Source organism: Diorhabda carinulata, chromosome 2, assembly GCF_026250575.1.
Source record: "Diorhabda carinulata isolate Delta chromosome 2, icDioCari1.1, whole genome shotgun sequence".
NCBI classification, from domain to species: Eukaryota; Metazoa; Arthropoda; class Insecta; order Coleoptera; family Chrysomelidae; genus Diorhabda; species Diorhabda carinulata.
The window spans coordinates 1,682,774-1,703,019 of record NC_079461.1 but is presented as its reverse complement, the minus strand read 5'-3'; the positions used below and the strand labels follow the sequence as shown (position 1 = coordinate 1,703,019).

Here is a 20,246-nt window from a genome sequence, read left to right as displayed (position 1 = left end):
AATAACTAATTCTGATCTTTCAAGCTGTAAATAAGGGGTTTTCCAATAAGAGGTGTTATTTTGATATTCAAAGAAAATGATCGGTGTTTATTTCATTACAACATCAGCCAAATGACCACCACGGCTGCGCTTACAGGACCATATTCTTTTCATGAAATTTTCCGTAACCAAATTGCAAAGCGGCTGCCCTATGTCCTCGATAGCGTCACGAATTTCATTTTTGAGGTCTTGAATCGATGCTGGACTGTTGGCGTAGACCTTATCTTTCTTTGTTGGCCCCAAAGGAAAAAGTCGCAAGGTGTTAAATCACAAGATCTCGGTGGCCAATTGTGATGACCTCTTCGAGAGATAACACGGTCCGATTTCGTTGCTTGTGTGGCACGTAGCGCCGTCTTGTCGAAAGTAAACGTTGTCCAAATCAATACCATCCAATTCCGGCCATAAAAAATCATTAATCATCTCTCGATAGCGCAATCCATTCACCGTAACTGTTGCTCCAGCCTCATTTTCGAAAAAGTAAGGTCCAATGACACCCCCAGACCATAAACCGCACCAAACAGTTACGCGTTGAGGATGGAGAGGATTTTCAACAATAACTTTCGGGTTTTCCGAGCCCCAGATTCGACAATTTTGTTTATTGACGTAACCACCAAGGTGGAAATGGGCCTCATCAGTTAAGATGATTTTCATGCATTTCAAGGACCCAATCAGCAAAGACACGACGTTGTCGATGATCGACCGGCTTGAGTTCTTGTATTAACTGAACTTTATAGGCCTTAAGACCCAAGTCTTTATGCAAAATACGGTGTAATGGCGTTTGTGGAATGGCTAATTCCAAAGGACGACGAGAAACGGACAAACCTGGGTTTTCTTCAACACTTTGGGCTACAGCAGCAATATTCTCGGTTGTTCTTGAGCGACGTGCACAGGTTTTATTCTTCACATCACTAACTTGTCCCAATAGCTCAAATTTTCCCACCAATTTCTGTATTGCGGTGCTTCACGTCGACCCAAAAATGTTTTAGTTTTACGAACCGTCTCTGCCAAACTTTCACCATTTTTATAGTGAATTTTAATAATTTAAATGCGTCGTTGAAGCGTGTATCGTTCCATTTTCATTAATGGCGTAGTTTCTACTTGTCAAATGTCAAAAAATGACAGCTTCAAAAGTGACATTTACCGAAATAGCGGGCTGTTCAAAATAACACCTCTTATTGGAAAACCCTTTATGAAATGCTGCATCTGGATTTACTTACAGAAGGTATGAGCAAATTAAAAGAACTTTACAAAGAACATTAGAGTCAATAGTAGATGTATAAACATTCTGGTCTTCAAGGTTTGATGATTACCAGGATTATTGACGTAAGATCAATGCAAAAACCAGTTGAGTTTGATTAGATCCTTGGATTTGGATAAGACTATTTGTTGGTTTTGATTGTGGATGTTTTTAAAATAACTGTGTTGATATAACTAGTCGTTTCCCTTTGTGACGTTCATGTTTTCAAAACGTCGAAATAAGAAAAATCGAGCGGAAAGGCTAGAGACGGAAAACGGGAAGGTCCTTTTGAAAAGCCGCAGAAAATATGATTCGTTTCGTAGTCTAAAATCATAATTCACAATCGGAATACGCTCGCTGACTCTTTTGACCAATAATATATTCCACTATTTCGATGTTGCTATTTCAGGAAAGGAAATGGCGATATTTTTCGATCTTTTCTTTTTATTTTAAAGCTAAATATTTAAATCGAATCAACTACAAGTAGAAATAAATTAATAGTTTTATGGTGACGTTAAATATTTATGTCTTGTTTTTCCGTGGAAAATTGCGAAGAAAACATTTTTATTATACTGTTGTAACAGCCAATAGAATGGGAAATAAAACAATAAGTGAAGTACTGGAATCGCTTTTTGAAAATTGAAAATTATTTCTCCAGTGACAAGATGATCTAGAGTCGAATCATTAAATTATTTTTATTGAGTTTCTAGTCCAGTTTCTTTACCAAATTTCCGTATAAATCTTTTCGAATTGTTATACCGAACAAAAATAGTTTTTTTTCCTACCACATTTTGGTAAAATCAATTTGAATAAAAGCATTTTAGAAATTTAGGATTTTTACATACAAAAAAGCATACATTTATATTTTTCCTGCGTAAATCAGGCTCTCACCTAATGTCACTGTCATTATCAGTTGACAGATGACAGTTTGGGTTAGTCAATTTTTGGAAAATACAAATAGAAATATAGAAAGTTTTGATTAAATAAATATCAAATTACGACCTATGTGTATAAATCCCGAATATTTTGACTGCCTCTTGACAGGCCTACAACTTTATATATATATATATTTCTAAAGAACTTATAGCCTCGGGCCAGTTTTGCCAATATGACATCTCGTAATATAAGTAAGTGACTATCTATAATAGCTAATAGTATTTCCATTGCCACCTTTGATGCGGATGTGTCTAGGGAATATATGGGATGAAAGTTGATTTTATGCTTTTCAACTTTCTCGGATACAGAAAGAATTACGAGATAAGTTGTAAGAAAAAAAATAACAAAAAGATAAAGATTTAGTAGAACGTATCGACTATTATTATTAATTTTTCTTTTATTTGAAAGATTTCTAATACAATTTCGAAATTATATACTTCTAATATATCAATAACTTTATTTATATTTCCAAAATATAACCAATTCCTATCCTTTATTATTTCATAAATTTGTAAAATGTATCCAATAGTACAAGCTTTCTTTTTCTTTAAATTTAAGTCATACCTTCATAGAAACCAACCTAACCTAGCCCTGTATTATATTTTTATAATTAATAATTCTCTTGACATCTATGATATTTTGTATGAACTAATGTATAAGTAAAAATTGTAATTACAAGTTATCTTTATATTTTAGCTATTTATGAGTAAAGGACACTGCAGTAAAAAAATTATAAAAATCTTGAAGAAATCTTTGGGAATTAACTTCTACTACTACAATAAAGATGTCGCTGTGTCAACTTTTCAGTTCTCGATTATGAAATTTAATCTCTATATTTGAAAATATGTTGGAAATTCTTTTTGATTAGTGAATATCCGATAATATTTCAAATATTCCGTAATAAATATAGCAAACATTTAAATTATATCGATCTGAGGAAAAACTTGTTTTTTTCTATAGATAAATAGTAAACATTTAAATCTGTGACTCAAATGTATCTTGGTGGAGATAAAATGGAAACTGTATATTCAATGGTAATGGAAAGATAATTTTTAAATTATATAGGAATCTGTAAATTGGATAAAGTCTATAATTTGTTTTCCGATTCATAGAGTACAGATGTCAACGAGATTATAAAGTAACTGAAACAACTAACCTAACCTAACCTAATTAAAAATATATATATTATTATTGGACATATAATATACGTTCAATAGGAGGAAAGAAAAGCAACATATAAATTATGTAGGGATCTGTAAATTCCATGATGCTCGAAAATCTTTTTTTATGGTTCTTGAATACAGATGTCACTAGAAAATAATCTGATCGACGAAATATTAGTAGATTTAAAATGGAGATCACTCATTCAATAGAACATTAAAAAGCCTCCCTACGAATCATATAAGAATCCATAAATTGGAAAACTAGTCATTTCTTTATATCAATAGAGCATCAATAGGAAATATTTCTAGTTTATGTAATATATTATTGGACATAAAATGGAGATTGTATTTTCAATAGGTGGTAAGAAAGGCAACATATAAATTATGTAGGAATCTGCATATTCACGATGCTTGTAAACCTATTTTATATTACTTAAAAACAGATGTCGCTAGAAAATATTCTGTTCTAAAGCCGGTAACAAAGGTAACATGTAAATTATGTAGGAATCTGTAAATTGCATGATGCTTATGAACCTTTTTATGTTACTTGAAAACAGATGTCGCTGAAAATATTCTGTTTCAAAGCTGGTAATAAAGGTAACATAACATAAATTATGTAGGAATCTGTACATTCCATGATGCTAGAAAATATTTTGTTTGGAATACATATATATTAGTGATTATAAAATGGAGATTGAATGTTAAATACGAAAGACAACGTTGATATTTTTTTGGTAATAGGTCATGGATGTTGCTAGTTCTTCTTCTAATGTGTCTTCCTTTTGTATTTGGAACATATTGACGGCTAATTTATTTGTCAATGAATTTTTGGGTATAGGGAAAACAAAACTAGACATTTTAATAAAAAATTGTCAATATATTGACTTTATATACATCATCATTATATATAATTTCTAGATTACACATTATATATGTCAACGTTTAGAACTGCATCTAGTTTACAATGAATATTATCCGTTTTATTTTGTACAAACCATTTCTAAAATATCTAAAAAACTACTTTTGATTTTCTTTTGTATAAAAATTCTACTTTTCCTTGTTACAATTTCATTAAATTATCAGGTATCTCGATTACTAGTGTGTCACTAGGCTAATTAGCATACGATTTCTAACTGGCAGTCACACAGAAAAATTGATGAGGATTGAAAAGAAATCGTGCAAAAGGAAAAGTACCAAACTCGTTATTGAAATGAAAAAAAGCGACGAAAAACACTAATATAATTGAAAGTAACAATCAAATATGTGATTTGTCTATTTTGTCCATTAAAATGTGTAAATATATACGAGGTATGGTGAAAAATACATTGAATTAATTTTTATAACAGCAGTTTGTTAGTTATTGCATCTCTTAGTATTAGTACACGAGTGACGAAGCATTGGTGTCAAAAAAATGTTTTCAACGAGTATAACACTATATTGTTCCTACGACCCCGTTTATATCATATTATTATTAACAATATTATTAACAGTTCAGTTCACTTGCTGCAAATTGCTCATAGTTGGATCAGAAATTTTTGATTTACCTCGGATTTTCCTATAAGCTATGATCGATTGGCTTGATGCACAAAATGGGTAAACTGGAGCTTTCAATAGAGAAATTTCACTACAGTTAACAAGATAAGAGGTTGTGGAATTACATGTTTTGTTTTATATTCGGACACGACTACGTTGAGTCATTTTGAAGACAATCAAATAAATTTGTGGTATTCGTTTCCATAGATTTTTCACCTAGGTTAGGTTAGGTTAGGTTACTAGATGGTCTAGACTCTAGAGGTAGTTCAATATGAGGTACAAGTCACCTGGGATCATATATCTAAGAACACATTATCAATTTTTCTGTTTTTTGTTTCTCTACAGTTAGATATTTCTCCAATTTCAATCGATTAATTGATACTGGGCGTTCTATTTTCAATGTCACTTTATGTTTTCTGTATATTTTTGCCACTCTTTGGTTTTTAAAGAAAGAAAAATAGTAAAAAAGTCATTCTAAATCGTCATTCGTTTACAAAACATTTCGTACACAAAACAACACGCCAATGTTGGAAAGTTTGTTTCTAACGAGTTATGTACTCTATTTTTTCTATAAAAACTACAAAATTCTTATAAATATTGAATTTGTTTTGGCATAGAATGAGCTTGAAACTTCTTTTCGTTATATGTACTGTGCAATACATATGCGGGGAAGCCATTATTTACCACTGTATAATCCTCCTCAAATTTTTCCATTTTTTTATTGGAATTAAAGATGCAGTTGATAAAATAAGCTCCAAAAAAAAATTTAAGAAGCTAAAAATAATGAAAAGCTGTAAAATATGCAAAAATAATTCAATTATAAAACACTCTGTATCGATAGGTATTTCAGAAATATTTTGCAATTATTTTTTTTTCATATTCAGTTCTCGTAATGTCTACTACTTTTTTATTTAATGGTGTAGTGCACTTTTTATAACAAGTGAATAAATATTGTCAACAGAATACAAGTTTTCGTTCTAAAAAAATCTCCATTTTTTCTTTAAGGGGTGGAAAAAATGAAGCATAATATCTACAGGGCGAACCAACTTATTAACGTTCTACAAATTCTTAGTACGAAGCATCCAGTGCTACATAAATTCGGTTAATAATATTTTTTAATATCAAAATACCTCGGTCAACTTAAATTATGGAATAATCTGGCACACCCTGTAACAAATTGCACAATAACTCTGGAACTTGGTCCAATTCGAATTTTTTTTGTCAAACTATATATTTGTTACTTCACAATCTAACAACATACAATATAAAATTCATTTTTACATAAATATAAATTCGAGAAATTATTTTTTTTAAATTAAATTAAAGCATAATTCGAAGATAGCGAAAAAATTCCAAAATAATTTTATATTTTTACATACAACTGCCACCTGTATGTTACTTTATTGCCTGAAACAGTTTTATTTCATTAAAAACATTTATTTAATACATTTTGTCGCTTTTTTTGAAGTAAATTTCACTATTTTTGGGTATTCCTACTGACCGCGCCAATTATAACTAATAAATTACTTTCCTTTCATCCCCATTTGTAATATAAGTCATTGTTTTGGAATTATTTTGGAATTTTATTTACTTACATTACATATAAATTCGCTAGCATCGTTAATAATTTTTTAAAATATTTTACAACAGGTATTAGAAGTCTTGCAATTCCACAAGACACACACCTGCCAGAAATGAAGATTTCACAAACAAAAATGGCAGTTTGTTCAATTATACATGTTTATAAATAATTTGAGAAAGTAAATCCTTACATAAATATCGTATACATGTGATAATTTAAAGAAAGTGCAGGGGATAGTTGCTCCGGGGATTCACAAATCCGTAAGCAGCTCTAGAAGCAATCCAAATGTTGCTGCACATAGGAATTATATCGAAACACCCTTTTGGTTTCGTACATAGACGATATATGGAAACGATCTGCTTTGAAGACGACACACTAAATTGAGTTGAAACTGCTTAAAAATAAACAATACAAGGATAGTTAACTCAGGTTCTCGAGTGATCTAGAACCAGTTTAAAACAACCTAATCTAACCTACTACTCCGTATTCACAGTTACAAATCTGGTCCTTCGAGCCGTATATGAACCTAAGGCTCGAAGAACCAGAAATTAAAACGCGTAGGCTTGGAAATGGTGGTTGAGTTTTACGGATTTTCAATGATTTAGACATATGCAGAACTATTTGATCTACATATAGTTTGAAATATGTTATAATAAATTGATTTCAAAAGAAAACTTTCTAGAAAGATATTGGTGAAAGAATATGGTCTAGGAATCAATAAATTGCGATGATTCTAGTAAAAAATCGATCAAATATATACAGGTATAAGTCAAAAGAAAAGTATTTGTTGTTGAAGTTGAAGTAGTTGTCAATTTGACGTTTCTGTTTTAAAAAAATGTGTACGACTAATAAAATTTAGACAAATACTTCCTAAAATTAACCCGTTACGTGAATTTCACTAGAAATAAGCGCCTTTTCGATCATCTATAATCATTTATACTAGAGCTGTAATTTTTTTGTAAAATGCGCTCAAACTTCGGGGTCGCATCTTAACTGAATTTTCAATTTTCCGAATTTTGCAAATAACTCGAAATCTGTGCAAAATTTCGAAAAACGTGAGGGGATAAAAAATGTAGTTTAAGACATTTTCTACAAAAAAGGTCACCTGTGATTTTTCCCTTAGAGCTGTCATTTTTTTGTAAAATGCGGTCAAACTTCGGGGTCGCATCTTATTAAATTTCCAATATTCCTAATTTTGGAAATAACTCTAAATCTATGCAAAATTTCGAAAAACGGAAAGAGATAAAAAATGTAGTTTAAGATATATTCTACAAAAAAGGTCTCTTGTGATTTTTCCCTAACAGCTGTCGTGTTTTTGTAAAATGTGCTCAAACTTTGGGTTCGCGTCTTACTAAATTTTCAATATTCGAAATTTTGCAAATAACTCGAAATTTGTACAAAATTTCTAAAAACGTGAAGGGATAAAAATGTAGTTTAAGATATTTTATATAAAAAAGGTCTCTCGTGATTTTTCCCTAAGAGTTGTCATTTTTTTTGTAAAATGCGCTCAAACTTCGGGGTCGCATCTTACTAAATCCGAATTTTGCAAATAACTCGAAATCTGTGCAAAATTTCGAAAAACGTGAAGAAATAAAAAATATAGCTTATAATATTTTCTACAAAAAAGGTTCCTTGTGATTTTCATCTAAGAGCTGTCATTTTTTTGTAAAATCTGCTCAAACTTTGGGGTCGCATCTTAACTGAATTTTCAATTTTCCGAATTTTGCAAATAACTCGAAATCTGTGCAAAATTTCGAAAAACTTGAGGGAATAAAAATGTAGTTTAAGATATTTTATACAAAAAAGGACTCTTGTGATTTTTCCCTAAGAGCTGTCATTTTTTTGTAAAATCCGCTCAAACTTTGGGGTCGCATCTTAACTGAATTTTCAATTTTCCGAATTTTGCAAATAACTCGAAATCTGTGCAAAATTTCGAAAAACTTGAAGGGATAAAAATGTAGTTTAAGATATTTTATACAAAAAAGGTCTCCTGTGATTTTTCCCTAAGAGCTGTCATTTTTTTGTAAAATCCGCTCAAACTTTGGGGTCGCATCTTAACTGAATTTTCAATTTTCCGAATTTTGCAAATAACTCGAAATCTGTGTAAAATTTTGGAGAAAGTGGACGAACAAAAATTGTAGTTTAAGACATTTTCTACAAAAAAGGTCTCCTGTGATTTTTCCCTAAGAGCTGTCATTTTTTTGTAAAATGCGCTCATACTTTGGGTTCGCATCTTACTAAATTTTCAATATTCCGAATTTTGCAAATAACTCGAAATTTGTGCAAAATTTCGAAAAACGTGGAGGGATAAAAAATGTAGTTTAAGACATTTTCTACAAAAAAGGTCTCCTGTGATTTTTCCCTAAGAGCTGTCATTTTTTTGTAAAATAATAAATATTATTTATCTATTTTTTGAGATATTTATAAATTGTTTTTACGGATACACAATCTGCCATTTCAATTCGAAAAGAATACCATATATACAATTGATAGAAGAAAAAAAATTACAACCAATTAGGCCCCAGAGAATTATCTAAAACGTTAACGGCGTCGAACCTCTCCATTTCGTTGAATATCTGTTTGAGTTCGGTTAGAGCGTTGCTGCTTCTATGTCTGGCTTCCCACAGATCTAATATGCAATCTGTCGGTGATGGTTTGGTGGCGAAGAAATTGATGTACCTATCGACTTTAAGAGCGTGCGCCAGCATTCTCCAATCGTTACCGCGTGGCGTGGGCGGATCGAGGCATTGACATAATTGTTTTCTAAGCGTTTTGGATAACCTAAAGTTGAAATCGTCGCAAGTTGAAACACCTCTATCGGTTACGATCATATTTTTAGTATCGAGTCTTTTGGCACTTTTCGCGTATTCTACGCCTTTTCTGCTGTCGTTAGATTTCGTGGTTTCGCACGTTTTTGGCACAAATTCGTTGTGGTTGAATTTACCTGAACTAGTTTTTTCGGCCAATTCTATTCCGTCGTCTTTGCAGTGGATATCAAACACTTGGATGTAGTCGAATCCTTTTTGATTGACGCGAAGCTTGAAGTTCAACAATCTGCTGAGTTCGTAGTTTTCCAGGGTGAAAGAACAGTGTAAACTGTTACTATTAGCTTGCCATAGATGTTTGAAAGGTATTTCTTGGTAATTAGTTGAAGGTTTCGCCCCCCAACCGTCGCTAACATTATCTACGGATAAACAGAGGTTGCTTCCGCCGTCTTGGAAGGTAATCGATCTCGGTTCGTCGAGGAGATATCCGCCGAGTCGTTTTTCTTGACCAAAAACGGTCTCCATTGATGAATCGGTATCTTCTAAAACGTAAACTCTTATACTATAATCTCCAGAGGATTGGAAACAAAGTTTCGGTCCGAAAACGGCTAGCTTCAGTCTTTTTATCGCAGCTCCATTAGCTGATCTACCTACTATGACGTACCTAGCTAAAGATTCCGTCACTAAATAGGCAGAGGATTTGTCTAATTGACAGAAAACGTTCGTGTTTATAGTTTCTTGACCTAAAGTTGCCGCGTTTTGCCACTGGGAGTCGCTGCAATCACTTTGTAGTATAGATATCTGCCAGTTATTTCTTGTTATCTCAGCGCAGTGAGGTACTTTTAATACCACGGCTTTGTTTAAAGAAATATTCGGTCCGCAAGATACTACAGGACTTAATTGAGTTAAGCCTTCGGCTAATTTAGGCCTGAAACAGTCTTCGTTGAGTATCGATAGAAATAATTCTTGTTTTCTTGTTCTGGATAGGGCTCCTTCCGGAACTAAAAGACTAACTGACGATTCGGATAAATTCAAAAAGCCTCCTACGTTGGATAAGGTGGAACTGGTGTAGTTACCACTCGTTGTGGGGGTGACCGCATACGCTGTTGGTAGGGTAGCTATTGGTAAAGTAACTGTATCCGTTGCTACTTCGTATGTCGAATCGGCTGAAAACAAAAATATTGTCAACAATTAACAATTATTATAATCGCAAATTACACTCACAATTATTTGTAAAACCGCTGAGTTGACTCCTTTTGCCGCTGGAGGATTCCAGAGTCGAACTGGTCGCCGGTGACATTTGGATATCGCTTCCGGAAGTTAAATGAGGTACGTCGTAATGGTGTTCTGAAACGGAACGTGTTACCGACGACGCTGGGTTCGTGTAAGGGTATTCGTAGCACGGTGGAACGGTTTGAGTAACGTCCGGTTGTAGCGTTAGTGATTTCTTATCTGGATCAGGAAAAAACTCCGGATGGTAATCTGGAAAACGAAAAAAGATCAAATCGTTTGATTCTCAATCACGAAAAACTGGAAAATAAAGAAAAACAGTTGTCAGAAACGGAAAAATTTGGAGGAGATTTAACAATCTATCGCCTGAGAAGACTATATACGTTTTGTAGTAGTTTTTTCGTGTTCTAACAAGTTTTTTCAACTTCAGTCAAACTTCGGGGTCGCATCTTACTAAATTTTCAATTTTCCGAATTTTGCAAATAACTCGAAACCTGTGCAAAATTTCGAAAAAAGTGAGTAGATAAAAAATATAGTTCAAGATATGTTCTACAAAAAAGGTCTTCTGTGATTTTCCTCTAAGAGCTGTCATTTTTTTGTAAAATGCGCTCAAACTTCGGGGTCGCATCTTAACTGAATTTTCAATATTCCTAATTTTGGAAATAACTCGAAATTTGTGCAAAATTTCGGAAAAACTGGAGGAACAAAAATTGTAGTATAAATTATTTTCTATAAAAAAGGTTCCCGGTGATTTTTCCCTAAGAGCTGTCATTTTTTTGTAAAATTCGCTCAAACTTCGGGGTCGCATCTTAACTGAATTTTCAATATTCCTAATTTTGCAAATAACTCGAAACCTGTGCAAAATTTCGAAAAACGTGAGGGGATAAAAAATGTAGTTTAAGACATTTTCTACAAAAAAGGTCTTTTGTAAATTTCTTCTAAGAGCTGTCATTTTTTTGTAAAATGAGCTCAAACTTCGGGGTCGCATCTTACTAAATTTTCAATATTCCGAATTTTGCAAATAACTCGAAACCTGTGCAAAATTTCGAAAAAAGTGAAGAGACAAAAAATATAGTTTAAGATATGTTCTACAAAAAAGATCTTTTGTAAATTTCTTCTAAGAGCTGTCATTTTTTTGTAAAATGAGCTCAAACTTCGGGGTCGCATCTTACTAAATTTTCAATATTCCGAATTTTGCAAATAACTCGAAATCTGTGCAAAAATTTCGGAAAAAGTGAAGGAACAAAAATTGTAGTTTAAGATATTTTCTACAAAAAAGGTTCCTTGTGATCTTTCCCTAAGAGCTGTCATTTTTTTGTAAAATGCGCTCAAACTTCGGGGTCGCATCTTAACTGAATTTCCAATATTCCTAATTTTGGAAATAACTCGAAATCTGTGCAAAATTTCGGAAAAACTGGAGGAACAAAAATTGTAGTTTAAGATATTTTCTAAAAAAAAGGTTCCTTGTGATCTTTCCCTAAGAGCTGTCATTTTTTTGTAAAATGCGCTCAAGCTTCGGGGTCGCATCTTAACTGAATTTCCAATATTCCTAATTTTGGAAATAACTCGAAATTTGTGCAAAATTTCGGAAAAACTGAAGGAACAAAAATTGTAGTTTAAGATATTTTCTATAAAAAAGGTTCTTTGTGATCTTTCCCTAAGAGCAGTCATTTTTTTGTAAAATGCGCTCAAACTTCGGGGTCGTATCTTACAAAGTTTTCGCGCCACGTAGAGTCTGCGAGAAATTACGTCCCCGGTTGAAGAAGAAACTGCTGTCTCTCCTCAAAAACTCAACACTTCGGGACGAAAGAAAGTGTATTTTATTCGTTAGAGTCTGTACTTTTAAACTGCATTTGCGAAAAAATTCAGACTTGTAAAATTTTTTTGGTAAACAACACGAACGGGATTGTTTTTTGCTGATTGCATGGGTGTACTTAAAATACATGTGGCTGTGAATCTGCTACACCCAGCAGCGAATCCTTGCTTGAGGTCGTTAATTAGACGATTACCTTTAAAATGAGACCAATTATACCTTTGAACTCAGTCTATGATAGGGAAAAAACTACTTTTACTAATGTTAGATTTTTTCATAGTTGACAAGTTGTTGAATACCAGACATTTTCGCAAAATAATGAGAAAACTAAAGCATACATTTTGTAGCTGTTGTTGATGATTTTTAATATTTAATAATATTTAATATTTTCTCTATTTTGGATAAATAAAGTTCCCACAAGAATAGCGTTTTTAAGGATTATTCCTGTCCCACACTTAAGTTTAGAGTACTCACAACAATCAAGATTTTAAAAGAGATTTCTGGCATTTTTGAGTTTTTGTAGGTTAGGAAAAATCATATTTGAGCTTCTTCGGAGATAATTTCCAGCTCGGCATTTTTTTTTTCAGAAATTTATCTCTAAATTTCAAGTCATTTTTGAGTTATCCGCAAAAAATGCAAAAGATTCAGTAAAATTCGCTTTTTGTAAGAGTAATTTTGATATTAGGAAAAAATCATTGAGAACCATTTTTGTAGGAAATTTTTTGAACTACATTTTTGATCTCTTCAGTTTTTTCGAAATTCGGCGTAGATTCCGAGTTATTTGCAAAATTCGAAATTTTGAAAATTTAAACAAAAATATATCGCTTAGCGGCCAAAATTTTGATGTTAACTTTTACTGTATCGATCCTAAATCCAGAAAATCAGAGACATAAATAATTTTCGTGGGTTTTAGCTCTAATTGGGTTGTACTCACTGGATTATTAGAGGTAATGCCTTCTATTGCCGAATTTTTTAAACCGCCATAACCAAAGCAATATACAGGCCACTTCTTTGGTAGATTATCTAATTTTTTTCTAGTAGAATCATGAGGAAATATTATGGAGATAAAAAAAAAACATGGTGGATGGAAGTCTACGATGGTAGCAGCGCTCTACGTTGATCAATCCATCATTTATAGAAATGGAAAAGATTTTCCTAATAATTAAGCAATTTTGGAACGTTTCTGGTCATCATTTTTCAATTTTAAAGTCATTTTTTTGTTTTATATCTTATTTCTAATATTACTTAATTATTTTTTGCTTTGGAATTCAGTCAGACACCAACTATTTCTAATCCGTTACGAGGAATTCAAACAAATACAATATATTTCAACCCAGCCATAAAATGTAGCAAATGTTTTCCAAAAAAATAAAAAAAAAATATGACCACGAAAATGTTCGGTCAATTAAAGGAATGCTTAAAGTTTTATAGGTTCCCTAATGAACGTACAAAATTATAAACATGTGTGTTTGATGGCAATAAAAAACGAAAAAAAAAAAAGTTATTTTTATTTTCGGAGGTTCTCAATTTGATACGTTAATTATATGTATAATGGTCGGATGAAAATATGACTGCAAGGTGGTCTATTTTCAAATTATAATCGTGGTATGGTTAATCAAATAAATAACTTCAAACTATTTACGAGGAATGAGTTCAACGGTCTCGAATTATAAATTTGATTTACAAATTTCGTTAGTGACTCATACTATAAACATTCAATTAATTTAATTTTGAATAAACTAAATTCTGTCAAAAATTCATTTGCACCAGTTGATCTTACTGAATAATTGAAGTATTACAATTTAATTTTATCATTATTATCGAAATCATCAACGTATCCTTCAGCTATGACGTTTTGGTACAGCTACGAAGTATACAGTTTTTATGAAGTTGCCTTAACTAACTATTCTACAACATATGTGCTCTAAACCTCAATACCAGTAGGGATATGTCCAGGCAGGACTAAATTCTGAACTGCAGCGCAGTACCAGCATCACGGTTTTTCCTGACTTAAACTCAATTAGTAGATTGCTTCCAGGATGTTTTCAATACGAGTATTGTTTACAGCATTGGAAGTCAACTGATTTTGCTGATTTAAATGACGTGGTGTACAAGAAAAAGGTAGAAGACAAGCATTCACCTCAAACCCTTCCAAAGTCTGTCCATTGAAGGCGATCTGAATGGAACCGAATGTCGCCTACATTCTGGTTTTGTGTATTATCTCAGTTTTGGACACACTTATAGAGCTTTTGTTTCAAGTCGTAATATGATTCAGTTTCTAAATAAGCTTTTTACTTATTTTTATAGATTTTAAGCAGGCTTATGACACAGTTGATAGAAATATAATGTACGTTACCTTTACTCTACCAGGAATCCCGAAAAAAAAAAAAATGTGAAGCTAGTCAATAAGTGATGGAAAGGATGCTGCAAAAAATGACGAATGAAGGCCGACGAAACAAAATTTGTTATAAAGAAAATAATTGTCAGAGGAAAGTTTTTGGGGCCATAGAAACTTTGGAGAAGCCGAACTAACCAAGAAACGAAGACGTTGAAGTTGGTTGGATGCATATTTGAAGGATATTCGAGGGGTAGAATCGAATTGTAGTGAAAAATTACAGAATCGCAACCTGTAATGAATTGTTAAATTAGTTGAAGACCGATGATGGTTCGTATTTGCTTCTTAGAAGCAGAAGAAAGTGTTGATTCATGAAGGTAATGCACCATGTCACAAATCAATGAAAACGGTTTCTTCTGTATTCTGCAAATCTAGTCCGCAGCGACTTTTCAAAAGAATACTCGCTGGATAGAAATTTTGCACCGAAGAAGAGATAATCCCCAAAACTGAAGCTTATTATGAGGCTAAAAACAATTTTACAACCTTTGGTATAAATGGAGATTAAACTAAAGTTTAAACCATGGTTTACAGATCACAGTTAAACAGAAATTGTACCGTTTTGGAATTAAAAAAAGAAGTGCAAAGATATCGCAATAATTTTATTTTTCCTCCTCATAAAATTCTGCCGCCTGACCGCCCAGGTGTTTCTTCAAGTGCAGGAACAAATGGTGGTAGTCGCCGGACGCCAGATCAGGGTTGTAGGGAGGATGATCTAGAGTTTCCCATTGAAAGGATTTGATGAGATCTTTGGTCCGATTAGCCACATGTGGACGGGCATTGTCATGCAGCAAAACGATACCCTGCACTCACCCATTTCCTCACCATTCCATCACTCATAATGTTTTGTCCGTAAACTTCACAGATCTCACTTAATCAGCGCGAATATGCGGAACGCCGACCTTGGAGTTGCGGCGGCGGAATCGCAAAACGGTACTTAGTTAAAAAATATGCTTCGTAGAAGTGGATTTGATCGCGTCGACAATGTTGATAATTTCTTCATCATAATCTTCAAGATAATCAAATATAAAGTGTGAATCTTGAATCATTTTGCCAAAACCTTGAAAATATTGTAAAAATTTGAGAAAATTAGGTTCGGATCTATCGTTAAAATGAAGTTTAAACTACCCCCAGCCGGTACGATCGTTTTCGTCCCACCCTTTATCTCTATGTTTTGGATATTACAACAGTTTCCGTTTATTCTATAAATGAAAAAGTTGTTTAAAGTTCCGTGGTTTCAATGAAATATTTTTGGCGAGCGTCTTCCGTTTCAAATATTAATTTGAACCCGCTCTCGAACTTCTGCAATTACAAATTGGAGAAATACAACAGACAGAAAAGTCTTTCCACTTTTTCCAACAGAGAACGCGTCAATAATAGAATTTCCAGCTGAAACTCTACCTCTATTATGATGGTTATTACCATTTTAATTAATACTATAAAAATATAATATTATTGGTAATGAGAATTTCATTTCTATTACCCAATAAAAAGCAGTAGTTAATTAAAGTTACGATGTGTGTAAATTATATTTGCATCTACCCACAACAACGACTTCGACGAGGACAAAGATTTCTTACCGTTCAGTTTTATCTCTCAATCAACCGATCAGAAGTGATTGCAATTATTAACGGTTAATTTATCGGCAAATAAACCGATTTTAGTATTGAATTTGATAGCGACGATTTCGTCATAGTATTTGACAAATAAACGCTATTAAACGTTACAAATAATTATACGTATAAAAGGAATTTATATTAGGAGTTACTTTGTAATGGGTTTAGGTTTTTATAGCTCGTTTAAATGACTTATGGGAAAAGTGCAAACAAAACACGAAACTACATTTTATTTCTTTATTAATTCACGTACAATTTCGCTTAGATGGCATGCAGACACTTTCCGGGAAGGAATTGGGGTTGTAACCTAAATGTAAGCAGTGGTTTGGGGTACTAAAACTAGTCTAGATACCACGAGGAATAAGCTCATTACAACGACTGGCTTGTATATGTGCAAATTCCCACTAACCATCACTTGGAATGTTCAGAGATGGAGCCACCAGAGAAAAACCGTTACTAAATAATGACCAAGCCTTGTGATAAAGAATTTACCTCAATACTAAGCTGGTAAATGGTAGACGAATGTCTGTGTCGAGTTCAATCTAGAGAGGAATTAATCATAAGCAAGGAATGCTGGAATGGTTTTCGTTTACTTTCTGAATATCAAGAGATAATACTGATACATTATAAGTAAAGTTTGAGTGTAGATTTGCATGAATCTTCGGAAATACCACCCCTACAAAATGATGAGGTGAATAGAGTTTCGTTCTCAAATTTAATTAGAAAAACTCTACACTTTACAATCGGTATTTTTGTTATGTATAGAAATTTGAACACCTTATAAAAATAAACAACAAAATGGCAGTTCAATTCCATCAACGATTCTTGACATCTTGACATTTGGTGTTAGTTAACCAAACCAAAATAAAGTTTTTATGATATTTCAAAAACTATTTTCGTTTTTTTCGCGTCCCGTTAAAACGACGTTAGATAAAAATGCAAACTAGATGTAATGGCGCGTCATTAATGTCAATAATAAACATACCACTGTAATAAATGAAGTTTGAACGCAATAAGTTATCCCAAATGGAAAAAATCCATCGTTCAAAGCTTCAAATTGAATCATTAATGTCATAAATATATTCTCAGGTTGACAAATATTATTCGTAATTCAAAATTTACCAATTTTGTATGTCATTTGTCATTCTGTACTGTTATAGGTTCTGTGTTGTCTGTGATCTCATCTGTCATCCATCTTGTGTATACTGTTCTGTGTTATTTGTAATGACATTTACCCATCCATCTTGTGGGTTGATTTAAAGTATTGTGGGTTATCTATCCTGTAGGTTGTAAATTTACTGAATAAATGAAGATTTAAAACTTAACCCTCATATATTACGTAGCAATTACGCTATCAAATCATAATCTTGATATTAAAAATTGTAAATATTATGTAATTGACAGAAAAACTAATTATACCGGGTGGTCTCCGTCCTTTATACAGTGTCGTGTTTGTAAATTAAAAAAGACAAAGATGTACGTTTATTATAGGGACAAAAAACAATTTAACAGTGTATTTTTTTTAGAAAATAGTCATCCGGGCGAAGATAATGAAATGTTAAAAGCTTAATTCCAGTGTATAATAGGCATTAAACTAAATGTATTTAATAATTCGACTTCGGATAACTAATATTTTTATATTGAAATCGGAAATAAACTTTTGGGATCTTAATAATTGATTTTGTACACTAAAATGACGTTTCTTTTGTATTTTAACTAAAATGCTATCAATAAATTGGAATTATCGATAAAAAAGCTAACAATCGGCAACGTTGTAACATAATTTGTGACTATTGGTAAGTGTCTCGTGAAGCCGGTACGGTTTTTCACTCTTCTTCGACTTAATACTTATAATGGGTTTGTGCGAGACCGTCAGAATGAAAATATATTCCGCGGAAGGAATAATAAGTTGATAAGTTGTCGGGATGTACGAAAAGAGGTTCTTTAACCTCACATTATAGACAAGTTGTAGTTAACCAGTAAACAAATATTACAGACGCACATTTTCTTGCTACTTTAATATAATACTTGGACGGATATAGACACGCATCAACGTGTAGGTATTTAATACAAGGTTAAAACTAATTGCTTTCATTTAAAATTCGTCCTGAAATCTGTACGAAATTATGTAATATCTTCTAGGTTATTTAAGGGTGCACACTCTTAACTGGTTTTCAGTTTAAATGTACTTTTCATTGGCTAACACTTTTTTTTTTAAATCCTTTTTGGTTTTAATTTTGTTGTAACAATCTTTAAAATGTTAATTTTAACTGTAACTTCCTCTATCATCAGTTAATACGTTGTTCATTCAAGTACCAGCTCTGGCTATTAAATAACGAGACTGGTTACGAAAAAGGGTTTTATTATCAAAATTATTCTACATTCGAATGCATCTCTTCAATATACTCCCATCTCCTCGCCACACACCTCTCCATACGTTTTTTCCATTGATCGAGGCAGTGCTGGATGTCTTCTTTGGTGAGGGTCCTTAGGAGCTCTTCCATCGACTCAAATCGGGTCTCTTTCAAAGCAGATCTTTCTCTAACCGTTTAAGCAGACCCGTTGACTCAAGAGGTTTTGGTTAGGAGTCAGATGTTTTGGCACCAACTTCGCACAGACTAAAATTTTTCTAATCGTTTCTTTATCGGCGTTTACAGCTTCGGCAATCAACCGGATGCACATTGGACGATCTGCACGCACAATTTGATTGATTTTGGTCACTGTTTCCGGAGTTGGAACAGTCACTGAAGCGTTTACAACACTTAAAAACACTCCATAGGACTATTGCAACAAATTACGTTGCTCCTGAGAAAAAAACACGTTCGCTACTGCCCAAATACTATAATAGTGACGTTAACGTGTTTTGGGAGGTACATAGACAAGATATTTAGGTACCGAACGCGTCTAGGGCGCCCTCTAGGCGCGCAATCACGTTATTTAATAGCTAAATCTCGTAAACAGAATACCCAACAATTTAGACCATATTGGGAGCCGATTTTTATTTTGCTTGAAATAAACTTACTTAAGACTTTTTTGGTTATCGAAAAAATCAAAATTACACCAGGACGTTGTTTGAAATATCTAATTTCGAGTGAAACCATAGACAAAGCAGATTCATTCGGTAAACTTTTAAAAAACTAGTTTTAAATAGAGCGTTCATAGTTGTTGGAATATAATTAGTTGTAATAATCTAAAGAAAACGAAGAAAAGTTATATAAATGTTATCCTGAAACTAACATTGATAGAGTCGAATATTCGGAACAGAAAGATTTCTTCGAATTGCAGTTTTTTTTTTATCTAACTGTCTATTTTTACTGAACATATCAAATTACCGGAAACATTTATAAGAGACACGTCCTACTTCGATTACAGGGTTGCCATACTTGATAAATTTAAGCAGCGACTGATTTTTTTAAAGTTTATATGTACATGGATATTTACGAGGGAGGTTCCAGAAGTGGGAATTGGTTGTTTAAAAGCAGGAACATTTGGAGTTCAGTTTATTTTCGGAGCATCTTTTTATTTAACCTGATTAAGATGATTATTTCCTCAAACATTGAGAACTTTTCGTATTTTTCGATTGTACAAATAATAACGTATTCAACTTATTCGATTTGCTTTTTATTTCGAGGTCAATTGATCAAAATTCGATTTCTATCAATATACTATAGTACGTGACCTATTTTGTACACAAAATTCGCTATCATCGTACTTCTGAATCCAATATAATTGAAGCACGTTCAAAATCTCTATGAGATCAGAATTTGAATGAAATAAATAAACTGGGGTAACATTAAAATTATGTTTTACCTTCCTCGGGCATGAAATATCAATTTGCAATCATTTAATAATATTAAAAATCCTTTTCATCATATTAGAAGATGACTCGAAGAATTATGCACCGATTGATCAGTAATTTTATGTGTTTGTCTGGTGGATT

At 32.7% G+C, this 20,246-nt stretch overlaps 1 protein-coding gene across 2 annotated transcripts in view; it reads right to left on the bottom strand.

Moving 5' to 3' along the window:
* Positions 1–4,231: 4,231 nt before the first annotated feature.
* Positions 4,232–20,246, bottom strand: part of LOC130903441 (netrin receptor UNC5C) — a 296,118-nt gene continuing 280,103 nt past the window's right edge. For both annotated transcript variants that reach the window (XM_057815536.1, XM_057815538.1), the window contains 2 exons: positions 10,480–10,737; positions 4,232–10,421 (listed from right to left, as the gene is read on the bottom strand). In XM_057815536.1, the coding sequence (XP_057671519.1) occupies positions 8,995–10,421; positions 10,480–10,737 (1,685 nt within the window). In that variant the 3' untranslated portion in view covers positions 4,232–8,994. The remainder of the gene's footprint in view (positions 10,422–10,479; positions 10,738–20,246) is intronic.